We start from the raw sequence: 17804 nt of genomic DNA, 5'->3' as shown, positions 1-17804 counted from the left end.
TCTAGTTATGGTACAGCCCAACTGGGGACAAAGTCTAAACAGAATTTATCCCCTTATACCAGACAGCTGCTAAGCCACAGTGGCCACTGGAAGATTAAGCTGGCCACAAATATGCATATGAATACAGAAACAGAAAACTGAGTTTTCCCCTAGTTCTAAGGAAAAGCCAAATGCATGCAATGGCAGACCATGATTCTTGTCACAAGGCTGTAGCCAGCCACCAGGGGCCCCTGTGCTGCTGGAATAGGAGTAAGCTACAAAAAGGAAAGTTCCTCCAGGTGGCCCTACACAGCTACTTCTAGGAGCCTTGTATTCTTAGGTCTCTCAAAGGTACCCAATTTAACACATTCATAACTACATTTATGGTTGGCAATGTACATCTATGCCAAATCCAAAACAAACTGAGTCCCCCTCTTCCAGTAGTTCTCTATACACAAAACCACTATTCATATAGTTATGCAGGGCTGAAGACTAGGAGAAGGCTCAACCTCAACTCAATCAACGCCATCAATTTTACCCTTACCTATCTTGCAGTATCTATTTCAACTATTTCTCTCACACAAGAGGAAATATCAATCCAGAGAAATCCAAATGGCTAAATCACACACCTAGTTATGCTAGAGCCCAACTACCAGAGGTTCAATTTCAATTGTCGATTGCATCCCTAGATATCTTTGGTTATCCCCTTTGCTATATTTTCTGCCTTGTTACTATGTAAGCCTTAAGTGCTGTTATCTCTTGCTTCTGATGACTTCTCTCGTCATTTAGTAACTGGTTTTCATCAGTCTATTATACATGCCTCCCCATTCTGTTCACCACACAGTAGGCACAGTGACTTTATTCAAATCATAATTGTAACTATTTCACTCACCTCCACATAAAACCTTTCAATACCTTCTCATTGGTCTTAACCTGATATTCAAGACCATACCTAATCTGACCCCATCTAGGTTCCCTTGAACTTATCCTAATCTTCTGCATACTACCATGCTGTTCTTCCCTAGGTTCCCCACTTCTTTATAATTACTTGTACTATTCAACCTTTTCAGATGTCACCTCCTCTTTTGGGATCTTTTCCAACCTTTACATCTCTGTTCCAGACTCACTTCCCTAAAGAACACTTTTCAACCTCCTCAGTGTATGTCACTTCTCATGGATAAGTATTTATACTTTCATGGGTAAGTACAGGTGTTCATGGGCAAGTGTTTTTTTCCTTAGGAGACTTGTATCAGTAAGTTTATACACATTAAAGGTTTTTTACTTACTGTCTTGAGTCCTCACCCACCACTTCATTCTCAATACTATGCAAACTCCATGAGAGCAGCTTGTGCTAATTTTTTTAAAAGATAGAGTTATTTATTTTCAAAGTCAGAGTTTAGGAGAGACAGAAAGAGACACAGAGCTATCTCCCATCGATTGTTTCACTCCCCAGATGGCTGTAAGGGTCCAGCGCTAGTCCATGCTGAAGCCACAAGCCAGGAGCTTCATTCAGGTCTCCAATATGAGTGGCAAGAGCACAAACACTTGGACCATCTTCTACTTTTTTTCCCAGGCCATTAGTAGGGAACTGGTTTGGAAGTAGAAGAGCCAGGTCATGAACTAGTGCCTTTACGGGACGCCGGTGTCACATGATGTGGTTTACCCACTATGCCACAACACAAGCCCCAGCCTGTACCATTTTTAGCTCACCACTTTTTCCTTCAGTGCCTAAACAGAGGCCTGGCACATAGTGGTTAATATTGAATGAATGATGAATGAATAAACAACTGAAGGCCTGGTGTTTAGGTGCAGACCCTGATGATGAAGCAACCAGAAGAACAATCAATTACAGCTCACAGGCGCATGTAACAGTGACGTGTGCTAGGATTTCTGAGGAAAAGTAGCTCGTTGTCTATATCGGTTATTTATAAAGCCCACCTGAACAGCCCACCTGCGTATTTCTGCAAAATGGCCTGATCCTGAGAAATGTGTAATCCTAAAGGCCAAGGCAAGTCATTCCTCTGAGTTTAGGCATGCTGCCATCACAACCTGTGCCTTGCCGTTTCAGACTGATTCTCTCACTGAGGTCTTACATCTCATACTTTTGAGACAGAAATGTCAAGTACATACACATCCATATTAGTCCTAGGTGAAGGATAATGATTAACCTGAGAAATTTCTGCAACAGAGCATACCAGGGGGAAGTTCATAATGCTCCAGTATTTATTAGAGACTCACACGGAAGAAGAGCAGTGAACACAGTGTTCTCTTGCTCTATATCATAATCTTAAAGTAGTTTCTAACATTCAAAGCTGATAATTAACTGTGCTGAATGGTCCACATATTTCTACCTTGTGTCACAGCCAACTGGATCACAGTGTTTCCGTGATATTAAAATAATTAGAAAGTACAGTCCAGTGGTTACTGATTCATTCATGTGGGTGCAGGCCTGGGAGAGCCCTCACTTCATATCTCTCTCTCCCTCCTTCTCTTTGTAGAATATTTGAAGCAGCTTGATCAAATCCTCAGTACTGAAGTAGCCCCAACATGAAGAACGCCAACATGTACCCACAACTAATGTTGGCAAGGAACATCTAAATGGTAATGCTTAGCCATCAAACATACATACACACACAAAGAAAAGAAATCAAGTGACCCTACCCCTCAAGACCCATTATTGCCAGGGCCTGCATTATTTCATAGGACAAACTCATGCTTGGTACCCTTGAGGCCCTAAGAAGAAAAGATTTCTTCTGGTACCTTCTACATGGTGAGTGGAGATTTACTACTGTAGTGTGTATGAACATGTTAGGTGCTAGTCAGTGTTGATGATCTCTTGGACTCCCTGTTAAAGTTCCTATCACATGTGTACTGGAGAGGACATAAAGGCAACAACACATGACTGTATACTCTGGACTAATGTGACCACATTTCCATACCAGTTCCTCTTTTCAATCCAGCTTTCAAATATCTGACACATTCTTAGACCTATATTATTGTCTGATTTTTTTTTTAAATATGCTTTCTCTAATCTTAATTTCCCCCTTTATCTACAGCTACAACATTTCTTGTTTTTCTCTTCCTTACTCCCTCAGCCAATACTTCTACCTACCAGGCAGCATTTCCAGTTGCCTTTTAATGGGTGGGGAATGTCTGGTCTGTGGGACTCATATGGGTCAGTGAAATCACTTGGTTTGGCCCTGCCCAGGCAATTGCAGGTAAGATTTGAAATTCAATAAATCTATATGAATTTTTAAGTTGATAATTTTGGGTGGCCTGTGAGTAATGTTAAAAATATCTAAATGGTCCTTGGCAGAAAAAATATCCCCCACCCCTGTGAGAATTTCTTAAGCCTGGCCACACATTAAAATCCCTTGCAGAATTAAACACACACACACATGCATGCACACACGAGACAGAGACACACTGTGTGTGTGTATGTGTGAGTGCATATGCACATGCATTCTTCCTTACATCAAGGCCCTCCCCCAGACAAATTAAGGAAGATCTCTGAGGAGTGGGGCTTCATCACTTCTAACTTATAATAGCATTTCAGTGATTCCAATGTGTAGCCAAGCAAGAAAATCACCTCCTAAGACTTCTTTATTAATTGCACCTTTTACTTTCATTTACTTGTTCAGAATTTATTGATTCATGATGTACTGATTTTCATTGAAAATTCTGTAGACTTCAAGAAAGTTGGGCACTGAGAATGCCTAGATATATCTTTGTAGATAAGTTCTTCTTCTATGTTGATGTCCCAATTATTCCTCTCCTTGACCCCCAAATTCTTCTCACCTGCACTTCCTCCCAGAGAATTCTCTGCTTCTATAACTTTCATCTACTTCCTGTGGTTCTCCAAGTTCAAATCTTCAGTCCAGACATCTACCTTGCCATTCAGACTAGCATTTATACCTACACATAGGTTGCATACCTCTTATCTGAAATGCTTAGATCAGAAGTGTTACAGATTTAGGAATTTTTTGCTTTGATTTTAGAATATTCACAAATACATAATGAGATATTCTGGGGATGGCTCCAAAGTCTAACCCCAAAATTCACTTGTGTTTCATATACACCCTACACATTGAACTTAAAGGCAATTTTAAACAATAGTTTCAGGGCACCTGTGTTTTGATCGGTCATATGAGAGAGGTCAAATGTGGAATTTTCTATTTATGATGCCCTATTGGAACTCAAGAAGTTTCTGATTTTGGATTTTGTGGATTTTTGGATTAGTGATACTCAACTTGTACTAGACATGTTGACTTGAGTGACTCATGGACAAGTCAAACTTAACATGTCAAAATGACACAAAAGCCATTCCTTCTCTATGCTGGTGACCCCAACATCCATGTGATCAACATCCAAGTTTCAAACATGGAGGCCTTGATTCCCCCTTCTCTCTCCTGTTCTCCCATCCCTCATCATCAAAATCTGTTATTATTGTCTCCAAAATGTTGGGTCCTTTATTCAAGCCCCAACCATTTCTTTTCAAATTACTGATGCCACCTCTAAACTTGCTGGTTGCAGTCTCATCTCATGCAGAATCACCACAGTAAACTATCTCAAGAGAAAATTGAATTATGTTTGGCTTACTGTTGCTCACATGAGAAATTTAAGTCCTTAATAAAATGCCCTCCAACATCTCGCCCTGGCCCAATGCTCCAGCCCCAACTAGAATGAATTAGAAACCCATGACTAAAGTTACAGCAACATCCAGGCTCACCACTTCCTTTTCACTACTAGGCTCCTTCTTACCTCCAACCCCATAGCTTTGCTCATGTTGTCTTCCTTCTCTGTACTATTCACCCCTTCCTTGTATATTCACATGCTTTGATTAATTGAATTGCCATTATACGAAGTTCATGTCTCAGGTGCTAAACCACTAAAAAGAAAGTGCAATTATATGGCTTTGTTTCTGTGTTCCCTATTAGATGGTGACTTCCATAAAGACAGTGCATATGACTGTACTGTTATTATTATTATTAAGATTTTTTTCTTTATATTTTCAGAATCTAGGACAATAGCTGAAACAGCTCAAGGACCCAGTAGGTGCTGCTGAAATAAATAAATGAGGAAAGATCTAACAGTTTCCTCTCCTTTAAGAAGATTAAAATGTAATAAATTTATTTTAGATTCTGTATTCATTTATCCAAGTCCAGAGATAATTTATTTTCTTCCAGATTCTTAACATATACTCTCAAAGGCCCATTACACTCAAATATAGAAAAGCCAATCTAATTCAGCAGTGGGAGAGTCTAGCTCACTATCTGGTTCCATGAATATGAAGAGAGAATAAGTATTACCAGACCACAAGAATACTGTAAAATGACACTTTACAGAAAGCAATAGCCTCAAACTGACCCTTAGTTTCCCTAATTTGGTTGCATTTCAGCAAAAGTTCTCAGCAGAGAACTGAATCAAAAGTTGCCTCCACAGAGAAAGCAGGCTCCTTTGCTGGATCAAGAGCCACTGACTCATCTGACAGTCCCACATTCAAACCAATCAACTCTTTTTCGAAACTAGACTTTTGGATGTTATACAAAAGATGTGAATGAGTGAACAGAACTTTCACAGGAGAAATTATATATTATATTTATTTTATTAGAGAGTTGAATGGAAACCACTCAGCCATTTGAGTAATAAACTCAGTGTGACCTCGTCAAAATTCTACACCCAGCAGCATTGTTAGATCTTGTTGGTTCTGCCTGTTCATTTTAAGTTGTTTGAATTTTAGTTAAGCACAGGAAAGCTTTCGGTTATCAAAAATGTGCTTGTATATGCACATTATTTCACATTCATCTACACCTGCCTAATAGTCATCACCAGAGGCCCTAGAAATATTCACAGAACCAATGAAGTGTAAGCAGCAGTTAATAAAAGTCTTGCAGTTTTAATTACAAACAAAAAGTAAGCATGTTTCAACTCCATAAAATGGATCTGCAATATCCTGGGAACTGTTGATGTTTATAACCACACATAAATTACATTCCTCTCTCACACTGAGTTAGTGCAGCGTTACAGATTGTTATATACATAAAGTCACCAGTTCCAATATTAATGAAAGTATTAGTTCTACCACCTATTTCAGAACTCTGCAACCCAGCTTCAAAAACAAATAGAAATTAATAAACAATTGTACTCACCCTTCCTGCCATGTGGGTTTTCTAAATCATCTTCCTATCAAGTAAAACAAAGGCCCACCAAAAATCTTGGTGCTGCAAGTATTGAGAAAGAAAAAGCAACCAGTGGTAGGAAGCAGTCATGAAGTAAATCAACATTAGAACTATTTCTTCCTTGTGAACTGTGACTGCTAAGAAACCATGACAAAAGATGATGTAAGAGATTTTTATCCATGATCTTAGTCCCCATTTGTTTATTCCTTCATTCACCAGTCTTAATAAGTAGGCCTTGTCTGGGTCACCCCACACACAAAAGCAAATTAGGTAGAGCACTGCTCCCTGCATAATGGGTGATTCACATAAGCAACAACACTGGCAAATGTGAGAAGGGATGCAGACATTATGCATTCATTCTTTCAACAAATATTCTGACTTAATCTTGGAAGGCAAACACTGTTTTAGGTAGTAGTGAACCAATACCCATCCTTATACTTGAATTACTTGTAGAAGGTGTCTGAACTGCAAAAATATTGTTACAAACACTCATGGAACTGTGGTCTTTCTACTTTTTACTTGTTGAATATGATGGTTAGTGGTGCATTACATCTGTGATTACAGAGTGAGTTGAAATTATGTTTTAGCAAAAAAAAAAAAAAAAGGAAGGACAGGGACTGAGGAAGGGAGAAAGTAAGGGAGAGAGGGAAATATAGTTATCTTCTTAGAGTTTTACTTATGAAATACATGAAATCTGTTCTCTTCATACTAATAAAATTTATATATATATATATATACATATATATATAGTAAGATTATGCTATTGCAGGTCAAGTACATGAGAATGTCTAGCAAAGTCACCCAGTTCAGATGTCAAGATTAAGAAAAACTCTATAGGGAGATGATCCATGATAACAGCTGAGAATAGCAACATACTAACAAGAAAAAGAATGTTAAAGTGTGTATATGTGTGTGTGTGTGTGTGCGTGCATGTGTGTAGCTGTGCTATAGGCTGAGGGCCTAAAACAAGCAAGTTGTGAAGTTGGGATTATAGTATTTATTTCAAAAAATTTTTTGTGTAGCAACAGAACAAGGCATTAGAATCCTTCAGTATGGGCTTTGGAAATAATCATGCAAATCTTGCAAATGAATCAGTGGGTCAGTAATTAGTGATGCTTCTTTACAGAAACCCAATGTACCACTTTGCTGGAGAAATATAAAAAATAAATAGATCAGAATTAGATCACACAAGGCTAAAGAAAATTCAGTCCTTGGCCTCAAAGACAGGCCCAGGAATATAGAGTCAGATCTAAAATCATGAGTGAAAATATATCAATCAGGGCCTGGCGGACATCAGTGGACAGAAATATTTAAGTCAGGTATGTCCACCTTGTTTTGAGCTATTAGACCATTCTCACCATTTCCCTTGAAATATTAAAGCAGACAAGGATAATACCTAGCAGTGTGCCTGCCAGTAGTAAGTATTCACTGAATGGTGGCTTCTGTCATCATCATCTATGAGAAACCAGTTGTTAATGTGTGTATTAGTCTACATAGAAAAAGCATTTCTTAATGAAGAAGCAAACAATTCAGATCAAAACATGAAAGCTTCCAAAGGGGTTAATGAAGGAACCCGGGCTGGGGTGTGAGGGGAGCAGCCTGCCAGGGCCTGCAGCCTCCATCCCCAGGGCTCTCTCCATCTGTGAGAGACAGATGAGCTGGAGGGATTACGTAGCTAAGTCAATGTTATCCATAAATTCCTATTCTCAGACACACTCTTCAACACCAGGAGGGGAACTGTGCTGCTCATAGATAATAGCTGGGGAGGAATATGTGCTTAAAAACAGAATATTCATGGCCTGTTTGGGTCAGAAGTGAATCAATCACATTGGAGAGTACTAGTTACCTTTTGACTTTACAGGTTAATGTGCAAGAGAGAGACTTCCCTTTCAGTTGTATTTGCGTGTGTAAATATTGTGAGGTTGGTGGGTGTTTGACCTAGTGGTGAAGACACCAGTTAAGATGTTTGTGTCCCACATCCAGCTCTGCCTCATGACTCCAGATTCTCACCAATGCAGACCCCAGGAGGCAGTGGTGATGGCTCAGATAATTGAGTTCCTGTCACCCATGTGGGAGACCTGGATTTAGTTCTTGATCCTGAAACCATTCCCAGTCCAGTCCTGGGCATTTGTAAAGTGAACCAGTGGGTGTGAGGTCTCCTTCTCTGTTTATCTGTGTCTCAAATAAATAAATTGAAATTTATTATATTTTGTAAGGAAATTCTTGGGATTATCAGATCGTCAGGTAGTAGTTTCTAGGAAGATCGTCCTGTTTTTTATCCAAATATATTCTATTTTCTTCAAGAACAAATTGTCTTATATGCAGCATGGATAAATGAACTCCATATCCAACACCTCATTTTTGTAAGTGTATCTCTCCTCATCTTTCTTACATTTTTTTCATTTTGACTTTGCTATCCATTGCCAGTGGTGATAACATGGAGAAGCAGCTCAATCGCCAAGATGTATAAATCCAAAAAATATCTATAGGTAGCAAAATTTCCGAGCTGTGGAATGTCATAAAAATTCTGCTGGAATTTAACCAAGCCCCATAAAGTTCAGTGAAGTTTGTCATTTTGAATTAAAGGTACAAACAAAATTATAAAGCATAAAGGAAAATTACAGCCAAATGATTACAGTGGTTTCAATGGCTTTTAAAATTTGCACGAATTCCACCTATCTGGCCTCAGCTTTCCCAACAAAGGTGACCTCAGGTGGGTTTCACTAACCAGAAACATTTGGGAAAGCTGCTTGGCCTAGTGTTTAATATATCAATCAAAAAGAAAATATGCCAGTCAAAACCCTAGTCCCATATCAGAGTGCCTTCATTCAGTACTCAGTTCTGACTCCCAACTTCAGTTTCCTGCTAATGCACACCCTGGGGAGGCAAGAGTGATGGCTCAAGTTTTGAGTTCCTGCCACCCACAGAGGAGAAATGGATTGAGTTCCCAGTTTGTGGCACCAGCCTCACCCCAATGCTAGTAACCATGGGCATTTGGGGAGTGGACCAGCAGAAAAGAGCTCCCTGTCTCTTTCTCTCTATATATATATATCCCTCAAATAAATCAGAATTTAAAAAAGAAAATATCACTTATTCCACTCTGATCTATTCATTTCTGCAAAATCCATAGTGACTCCTAAATGCTTCTCACATCAGAATGAAACAGCCAACACAGAAATGCAAGGTATTTATCACTGGTGTCTGACCACACAAATGAAAACATGCTGTGCATCAGTTGCCTAGGGATGCCATAACAAAGCACCACAAATTGAGTGGTTTAAACGAGAAATTCATCTTGTCAGTCTGGAGGTGCTGGTGGGGTTGGTTCTCTCTGAAGATTGCGAGGGAATGCTTCTTACATAGTTCTCACCGGGCTCCTGGTAGTTGCTGCCAATCTTCGGCATTGGCTATAGATGCATCACCCTGATCTTTGTCTTCACGTGGTGTTTTCCCAGGGTGTCCATGTCCAAATTTCTGCTTTGTATGAGGACATGTAACGTATGGATTATGCCTAATTCTAATGATGTCATTCTTTCCTATTTAAAATTTTTATTGTTTGAAAGATTTATGTATTTCTTTGTTTGAAAAGCAGAATGATAGGGAAGGAGGGAAGAAAGAACAGAGGACAGGGAGAGGGAAAGAGAGAGAGAGAAAGATAAGAGATCTCCCACCCACTGGTTCACTCTCCAGATGACTGCACCTACTGGGGCTGAGTCAGGCTGCAGCTAGGAAGCAGGAACTCCATCATGGTCTACCACGTGGGCAACAGGCTCCCAAGCACTTGCTCTGTCTTCTGCTGCCTTCCCAGTGCATTAGCAGGGAGCAGCTGAGCAGCTGCAATGTGAACCAGCACGCTGAAATGGGATGCCAGTGTTGCAGACAGCAGCTTAACCTGCACCACAACACCAGCCCCCTAATGACCTCATTTTAACTTGATCACCTCGATAAGGACCCTAGATCAACAAGGTCACATTCCGAGGTATTGAGGTTTAGGATTTTAACATAAGAATGTTTCAGGGATGCAGCTCACTTCATAACACAATTTTAACTGGAAGGACCCAATCTTGTAGTCAGAAAGACTTTATTTGAAATTCAGCTCTGCCATTTGCCCTGAGCTGCCCTGCTTTGACAGGCAGGGATAAAATTCCTATCATGAGGCAGGGTGTGAAGACTAAATGGGGAAACAACATCCTGTAAGAAAGCAGGGACAGACCCTGCATAGTAATAGATCACTAATAACTATTTATAGCCTGCTAGAATGACTTACATCATGTCTGACCTCTCTTCTGATAAGCCAAAACATAATGCAGCAGAATCAAATTTGCTTCCTTATTCCCATATTCCAAAAAAGGAAATCTCTAAAACTTATAAAGGAATCTCTCAAATACCTCTGTTTAACTCTAAGACTCTAAACATCCTCTCTTCCCACAACAAAAATGCTTTTCTGTTTATGGCTGTTTACTCAGCTCTATAGAAACCAATCTAAATGAATCCTTGTGGTATCTTCCTATTTGAGTTTGACCATTGAATTGCAAGCTCTTGGAATGGAAGCACAATGTGTTCAAAGATTATCTGAAAATATTTTCCAAAGACAGTCTTTTCTGTGTGTGTGTGAAGCGTGTTCTCTAAGTAATTTAACAGGAATTTAGGGAAATTGAGAATGTTTGCTTTCTAGTTTGCTCTTTCTCACTAACCTTGATGACACTCTCTACCGGGATACCCTGTTAACTCTGCTGTTCTTATTTTCAAACTCTGTTTGCAAAAAAAGACACTAATGCTTTGCTGGGAGGCAGAGTTTAAGTTATAAAATATTCGGGGGCCTTGGGTAATGCCAAGCAGGTTGTAGATGGTACACAGTAACCCAACATAAACACAGAAGGTTTTTATATTTATTATGACCATTGTCTTGCAGATGGCTGTTAAGTTCCATTCCAAAGTAAATTTGTACATTGCAACAATTTTCTAATCTGTATCAGAAGGAATGTTCTATCTAATTTGCATGAAGGGACTGCATGGGCTGTTATTGAACTTATTGCTGATGAATATTATCCCTAATTCTTCTCAAGAGATTCCCAGGACATATAAGCCCAAGGAAGAAAGCTCTGTGTGATTTATGACATCAGTAATGTGAGAGCTTGATTTGGGGAGAATCTTCTGAAAAGTATTGTATCAGGGTAAAGCCTTGCATGTTGATGACAGCACATGAAGAAAAACTTAAGAGCTTTGAGGAGGTGGTGAATCGGCCAGCGCTAGGTGTTGCTAAGATGTGGATTTCTTTCTGGAACGTGCTCTGCTTTTAGCATCTTAGAGAAGAGCAGAAACCTGGTCCCCAGAGTTCTGACTACAATGTTCTTTTACTAATATCACAGTTGGATTTCCTGGAACACAAATTCATCAAGAAGAAACTATCAATATAAGAAAAAGAAATGTAATGTTTAATAGAAACCTGACATATTGGCATGTGAAAAAGACCTTGGTTTTGGGTATTTTAATTCTTCAAAAGGAGAGTTTGCTATTTAATCACCCAAATCATCTTGATTCAAAATAGGAATCTTCCCAACAAAGAAGGTCAAAGGTATCAATATGAACCATATTTTTTAAAAAGTTAATGAGTATAAGAAGCAGAGGTAAAAATGTCAATTTTTAACCAATGCATATTCGAGTTGGAGAGCATGAAATGCAGCAAAAATAGCATTTCAGGGGTGGCAAAATTGTGCTAAACATCAGAATCGACATCCACGAAGAAAGATTTATGGGGTTCCTGTAAGCAAAGCCCAGCAGATGAAGAATGTGAAAAGCAGAGTGGAGTCTGCGAGGCCAGCACTTCCTAAAGCAGGAGATGTTGGATGCATTTTGAACACCTGATGCAAATTTAGCCAAAGGCATCAGGAAACAGAGAGGCTATGAATGTAAGTGAAAGTTTTATACAACGGCATTTGAGCTAGAAACTGGCTTCACAGATAATGGCAGAAAGGCTACTTTTCAGAGCGTAATGCAGAAGAAGAAGAAAAATTTGAGAAGAGAAGGAGCCACATAAAGATAAAGAGACAGACACCAGAACCGGACAAATATCAGTTCTGGCCTGGCCTCCCAGATGCTTGAGGGCCCTCCAGATGGTCTGTCAATTACAGCAAGGTGTCCTTCTTTTCAGATGCAGCCTGGAGCCTGGCAACTGTATGGCTTCACTCTGAGTCAGCCTCAGTGAGGATCTACTTCCTACAATCACAGCTTTGTAACAAAAGCTACACAAATGCCAGACTGGGCTGGAGATAAGGAAAGGGACAGTAAGGGGCCTGTGGCAGCCAGAGGGATGCTGTCTTTTGGAGAGAAACGGGATCAGGTTATGGAAGTTTCTAGTCAGAAGAGGGGCAGAGTTTACACCAGATAGCCAGAGGATGACACATTGCTCCAAAGATTAAAAACAGAAACAGCTGTCATGACAGAAATGGAGGTGAGGGGAGGGGAGGCCCTTATGGAGAGATGGGCTCTATGATTCTGTACCTACTGATAGGCAATAATTCAAATGGGAAAATATTGAGGATTTTTGTTTGGCACTATATTTATATATATTTTCACTGACATTTCCAGTGAAGAGAAATCCCTTAAATAAGAACACCGTTAGCAGATTATTAAAAATGACATGGTGAAAGCTTCTATAATATTTAGAAATATGTGTAGCAGAACTAACTTGATTCATTCATCACGTTTTCAAGTAAGTGGTGTGGGCTCCATTTCTGACTACATAAGACAGACTTTTGTGTATTAAAACTAATGAAAAAAGAGGGGACTTAGAGGGTCTCAGTAGTTCTCCCAATTTAAATAGACTTAAGTAACTGTGAAAACTGGTCAGTTTACACATAAAGTCATGCCAATTCAAAACAGAAAAGTTCCATTGATATTGACCACAGTTTTGGCTCCTATTAAATTGCTACATAAATACATAAAGCAGGTCTGTAAGACTATATGTCTGCAAAAACTTATTTTTGGCAAACAAAAGTCTTTCCATTTTTAATCTCAATCTCCCTTACCCAATATTCTTAAATGTGTTTAAAAATTTCTTTGAGTTATAAATATCTTAACACACTCCCCCTCAACCTCCCAAACACACAGATTTTTTTTTCCCATTTTGCACTTATCCATCCTTTTCTTTACAGATTCATAAATAAAATACTTTGGGATTAATGATGATCACAATTGTCAATCTTTTGTGGTTGTTTCTGGAGCAACATCTGATGCTTACAGGTACCTCCAGGTCAGTGATTAGAGTGGGCAGAATGGTAGCTCTCAACAAGATATGCCCCTGTCATATTCTGCAAGCTGTGAAAGTAACTTCCTTTGGATACAAGATCACTGAAGACATCATTAAGTTAAGGATGACCAGATGAGATCATCCTGTATTATCTGGTGGGCACTAAATCCAAGGATAAGAGCCCTTAGTAGAGACATCAATGGGACAGATATGGAGAGAACAGAAGAGAGAAGGTAGAGGAGGCCACAGGAAAATGGAGACAGAGTGTGAGTTAAGCAGCCATCAGCCAAGGAATGTCTGGAGGCACCAGAAAGCAGCTGGCAGAGGTGAGGGAGGACTCTGTCCCAGGGCCTTCAAAGGTAGCAAATCCCAGTTTGGTTTCAGACACCTGGCCTCCAGAAATGTGAGAGAAAGCATTCTATTGATTTAAGCCACCAGGTTCGTGGTAATGTGTCAGAGGAGCCCCAGGAAGCAACAAAACTATACTGATTAAATGGTACTCATTTATTTTTGTGGACTTTTTGTTAAGTTTGTAGACTCCATATAAAATGATGATCCCCCTGCCCCCGCCCGTGATATTGTTGGGTTTTGTTCCTGGTTGCTGGCACAGAGCTTCTAAAACTCTTGAAATTTCCTTAGTGAGAAGAGCATCTTTTACTCTTTATTATAAGCCCTGTTCTAACCATACATGAGCTGGTGCTAAATAAATGCCTTTTGGTGGGCCCTTGTCCAGCTTCTGGTGGTGAGAATAGGATGGAGGGTAGATTGGAGAGGGATCAACCATTTGATTATAGTGCATGGAGGGATACAGATGGAGCTAATTTGTCAATGGCTGGTGATTTGATCAATCACACTTGTGGAATGGAGCCTCTATAAATGTCCTAAACAAAAGGGGCATGCAGAGCCTCTGGACGGTGACCACATCCAGCAGCTTGGGGAGAGGTTCCCACAAAGAGGGCATGGAAGTCTGCATCCCTGCTCCTGCACCCTGCCTCATATTCCCAAATATTCAAAACTGCCTATGGATTCTAAGGACTGTAATATTTCCCCTTCCACTCACACATTTTCTTTTCCCTTTTGGCACATACATATTCATCCTTTTATTTTATGGAGTCATAAATAAAACAGTTTAACATGCATAAGGACCACAGTTTTCAGTCTCTTAAAATCCAGCTTCCAGTTGTCACTGTAGCAACACCCAACGTTTACAGAAATGCAGGGATCAATGATTGTCGAGAGCTGAATGGTGGATTTCAAAAAGATATGCCCCTGTCATAGCTTGGAACCTGTGACTGTCCCTTCCACTTTACTGTTCCTGAGCTGCATCTTTTACAACATGTGGGTAATATATTTTCCCTATGTTCCATGAACTGCTTTAGCAAATTATCTAACCTGACCAACCTGAAAAGTGAGTGAAGGGAACTCCTAATTTATAATGTGCCAGTCAGAAGTATGGTAGGCACAGAGTAGTGACTGTCAACTGAAGTGGGGGCAGTCTCGTGGGGCCAGCCTTTAACCTATGGAGTCCATGCTGAATCCAGATAGCTAGTGTCAGAACTGACCAGAATCACTGAACACCTATTTGGGGTCTGAAGATTTAGAGAACAGGTTGTTGGACATTTGGTGTCAGATGTATTATGGAAGTAAAAACAGCACAGACACCTAGTCTAATCTGTAACATGAATGGAATCTATAACCCAAAAGGATAGATCATGACATTAGTTTAGTATAATATATATTTTTGCAAGGCAAGAGCTGAATAAAGGCAGTAAATGCTTAATATACAATGAAGTTCATGGGTTTTTTGTTGTTGTTGTTGTTCTGTTGTAACAGAACTAAGAGACAGTTCAATCCCATAAGATTTACTGAACTCGTAGAATATATCTGGCACAGTGCTAGATAACACAAGGAACAAATATCAGGATCAAGGTGCACTTACTCAACCATAAGAATAGGTACGTATATGATCTGGCTAATACCTAAATTAACTAAATACAGAAAACTAAGCCTAGAGGTTTTAGGAGAAATCTTAACTTCAGGGCATTGTCTGTTGATTCTAAGTCATATTGTGCTTACATCTAAAAATCAGACTCAAAATCACTGTCTAAAGTTAATATCACTGTCTAAAATAGTGGCAAAGTCTATGAAACATATCAGAGATTTCAAAATATGACTACTGGCTGGCGCCGCGGCTCACTAGACTAATCCTCCGCCTAGCGGCGCCGGCACACCAGGTTCTAGTCCCAGTCAGAGCGCCGGAATCTGTCCCGGTTGCCCAGGGCCAGCTCTCTGCTGTGGCCAGGGAGTGCAGTGGAGGATGGCCCAAGTCCTTGGGCCCTGCACCCCATGGGAGACCAGGAGAAGTACCTGGCTCCTGCCATCGGATCAGCGTGGTGCGCCGGCCGCGGCGGCCATTGGAGGGTGAACCAATGGCAAAGGAAGACCTTTCTCTCTGTCTCTCTCTCTCACTGTCCACTCTGCCTGTCAAAAAAAAAAAAAAAAAAATGACTACTGAAAAACTGAGAAACATTGTCAGAATTCTGCATATACTTTTAAGAATATATTTGAAATTAGTTTTGGATTGCTTTATCAGTAAAATTTCTACTACTTATTTTAGTGTACTGAATGCATCATTTGACAATAGGTAGTTGTTGTAGACAAGAGAGCGGTTCTGCTCAAATTTATAAGAGATTTAAATGCCCAGTGAGAACTACTGACTACCTCTAAATTAGCAGAGTGCAGTTATTAAAAATGATAGTGATGAATACAGTTTGATTATTCACAATAATTATGAAATAAAGTTAAGTGATAGCACAAGGATACCTACCTACAGCATGACCTCAATAAAATACACCCTGTTAGTAATAATTACCTCTGAGGATTTATATTATGTTCTAGTACCTAGAACAAATCTGGAAAGATCACTACAAATCATCATATAAAATTATTGAATGTATACTCATCTATGCTTTCCACAATGAGATTTTTCATATTTTCAATAAAGAAAATGAGAGTTCTGCTTTAATTTTAACTGGATCATAAACTCAAGAGAACCTAAAATGATTTGATTTATAGATATATTCCCCAAATGTTCTGTATCACAAAGAGGTCCCTAAACAAAACTATCCTGTTTCATCCTAGCCTGCTCACTACAGCACTGAGCTGAATTCTGTCTTCAAGTAAAACATGGGTATCACTAGAGGGATGCTTTCTTCCATATGAGAGGTCATAGTCTTGACCTGCTGCATCCCATACAGAAGGCTTTATGTTGGGAGGTCTAGAGGCACCAAAACATTTAAATGATTGTGGATTAATTAATTCAGAAGCCTAGTGGCAGTGCAACCTAATGGAAAGTTAGGTGTCTAGTGTACCCGTGACAAGGAGGAACATGGTAAGATGAACTAATAGTACTACCAAATGAATTTGGAGATAGAAATGAGTGCAGGTCCAGGGCAGAAATCAGTACAGGCCTTTTTATTAGAGGACATGGGTCAAAATGGGGCAGTTTAGCGATAGGCTGGAGGAAGGGATGATTTTTATTCGTAAGGTACACTTGTCATTGAAGAGGGCACTGAGTGGTGCAGTGTCAGCCAGGACAAGATGAGGGCAGCAGCAGGCATTTCTCTCAACGAGCAGATGAGAGTTTGGATGGCATTGCTTTGGGAGTGGAGATTATGGTAAATGGCCCCTCTCCCTCACTCTGGTTATCAGATATAGGATCCAGCAGGGGATCTTATAAGACTTCTCCCCTTTGCCTTTCCGCCTTGTTAGTCTCCCCTGCTCAGGGGTAATATTCCTTAAATTTCCAAGTATGGTGAGGAAAGTGTCACATCTACCTACCTCTTCACACTTCTCTCTTCCTACAAGCCTCTGCTGGGCCAATTGTAGTAAACTAATCTATCCATGGTTTCTGGGCCTGCCTTCAATCATCTCTCAAGATCCAGCTCAAAGACTGAGGCTATGAAATCCTCTGTGCTCTTCCAGGAAGTCTTGGGGGTGAGGTATGTTTGCTAAGCTGTCAGCCTCCATTGTTACTTGTGTGGTTTCACCCAAGGTGCTTTAACATTTTCTGCCTCCCTAAATACATCATCTGTGAGAAGTGTGGGTTAGGGTTTAATCTAGAAGATTGCTTGCCTTGATGGTAGAAATGGGGGCACCCCGGGGTGTTTAGGTGGCCCAGTTGCTAGAGCAGAAATTCTCAAGTTGCAATCTGGACAAAGAACAGCACTGATCACTCAAGTCTAATGATGAAATTGAAGGCATATCTCAGTCAGCCTCCTAAGAATGGGGTCCTGAGTGCATGGTCTTCCCAGCAGGAGAAGGGAAGAGTGGACAGGCTTTGGTAACTGGTGGAGGAAGCTTACTTCCCTTTAGGTTGTAGAGACAGGAGAGTAGTA

At 40.0% G+C, this 17804-nt stretch overlaps 1 protein-coding gene across 10 annotated transcripts in view; it reads right to left on the bottom strand.

Annotated features, from left to right (window-relative positions):
• NCKAP5 (NCK associated protein 5) overlaps positions 1-17804 on the bottom strand; it is a 1067666-nt gene that overhangs the window by 754617 nt on the left and 295245 nt on the right. Inside the window, exon 1 of one of the 10 annotated variants that reach the window (XM_089329312.1) lies at positions 6129-6208. The exons of the other annotated variants lie outside the window; for them this stretch is intronic. Within the exon in view, the coding sequence (XP_089185438.1) occupies positions 6129-6140 (12 nt within the window). The 5' untranslated portion in view covers positions 6141-6208. Of the gene's footprint in view, positions 1-6128; positions 6209-17804 lie in introns of those variants that run through there. 10 annotated transcript variants of the gene reach the window in all.

Source organism: Oryctolagus cuniculus, chromosome 3, assembly GCF_051225735.1.
Source record: "Oryctolagus cuniculus isolate XC-2025 breed Fujian yellow rabbit chromosome 3, ASM5122573v1, whole genome shotgun sequence".
Classification (NCBI taxonomy): Eukaryota; Metazoa; Chordata; class Mammalia; order Lagomorpha; family Leporidae; genus Oryctolagus; species Oryctolagus cuniculus.
This window is presented reverse-complemented; position numbering and strand designations above follow the sequence as displayed.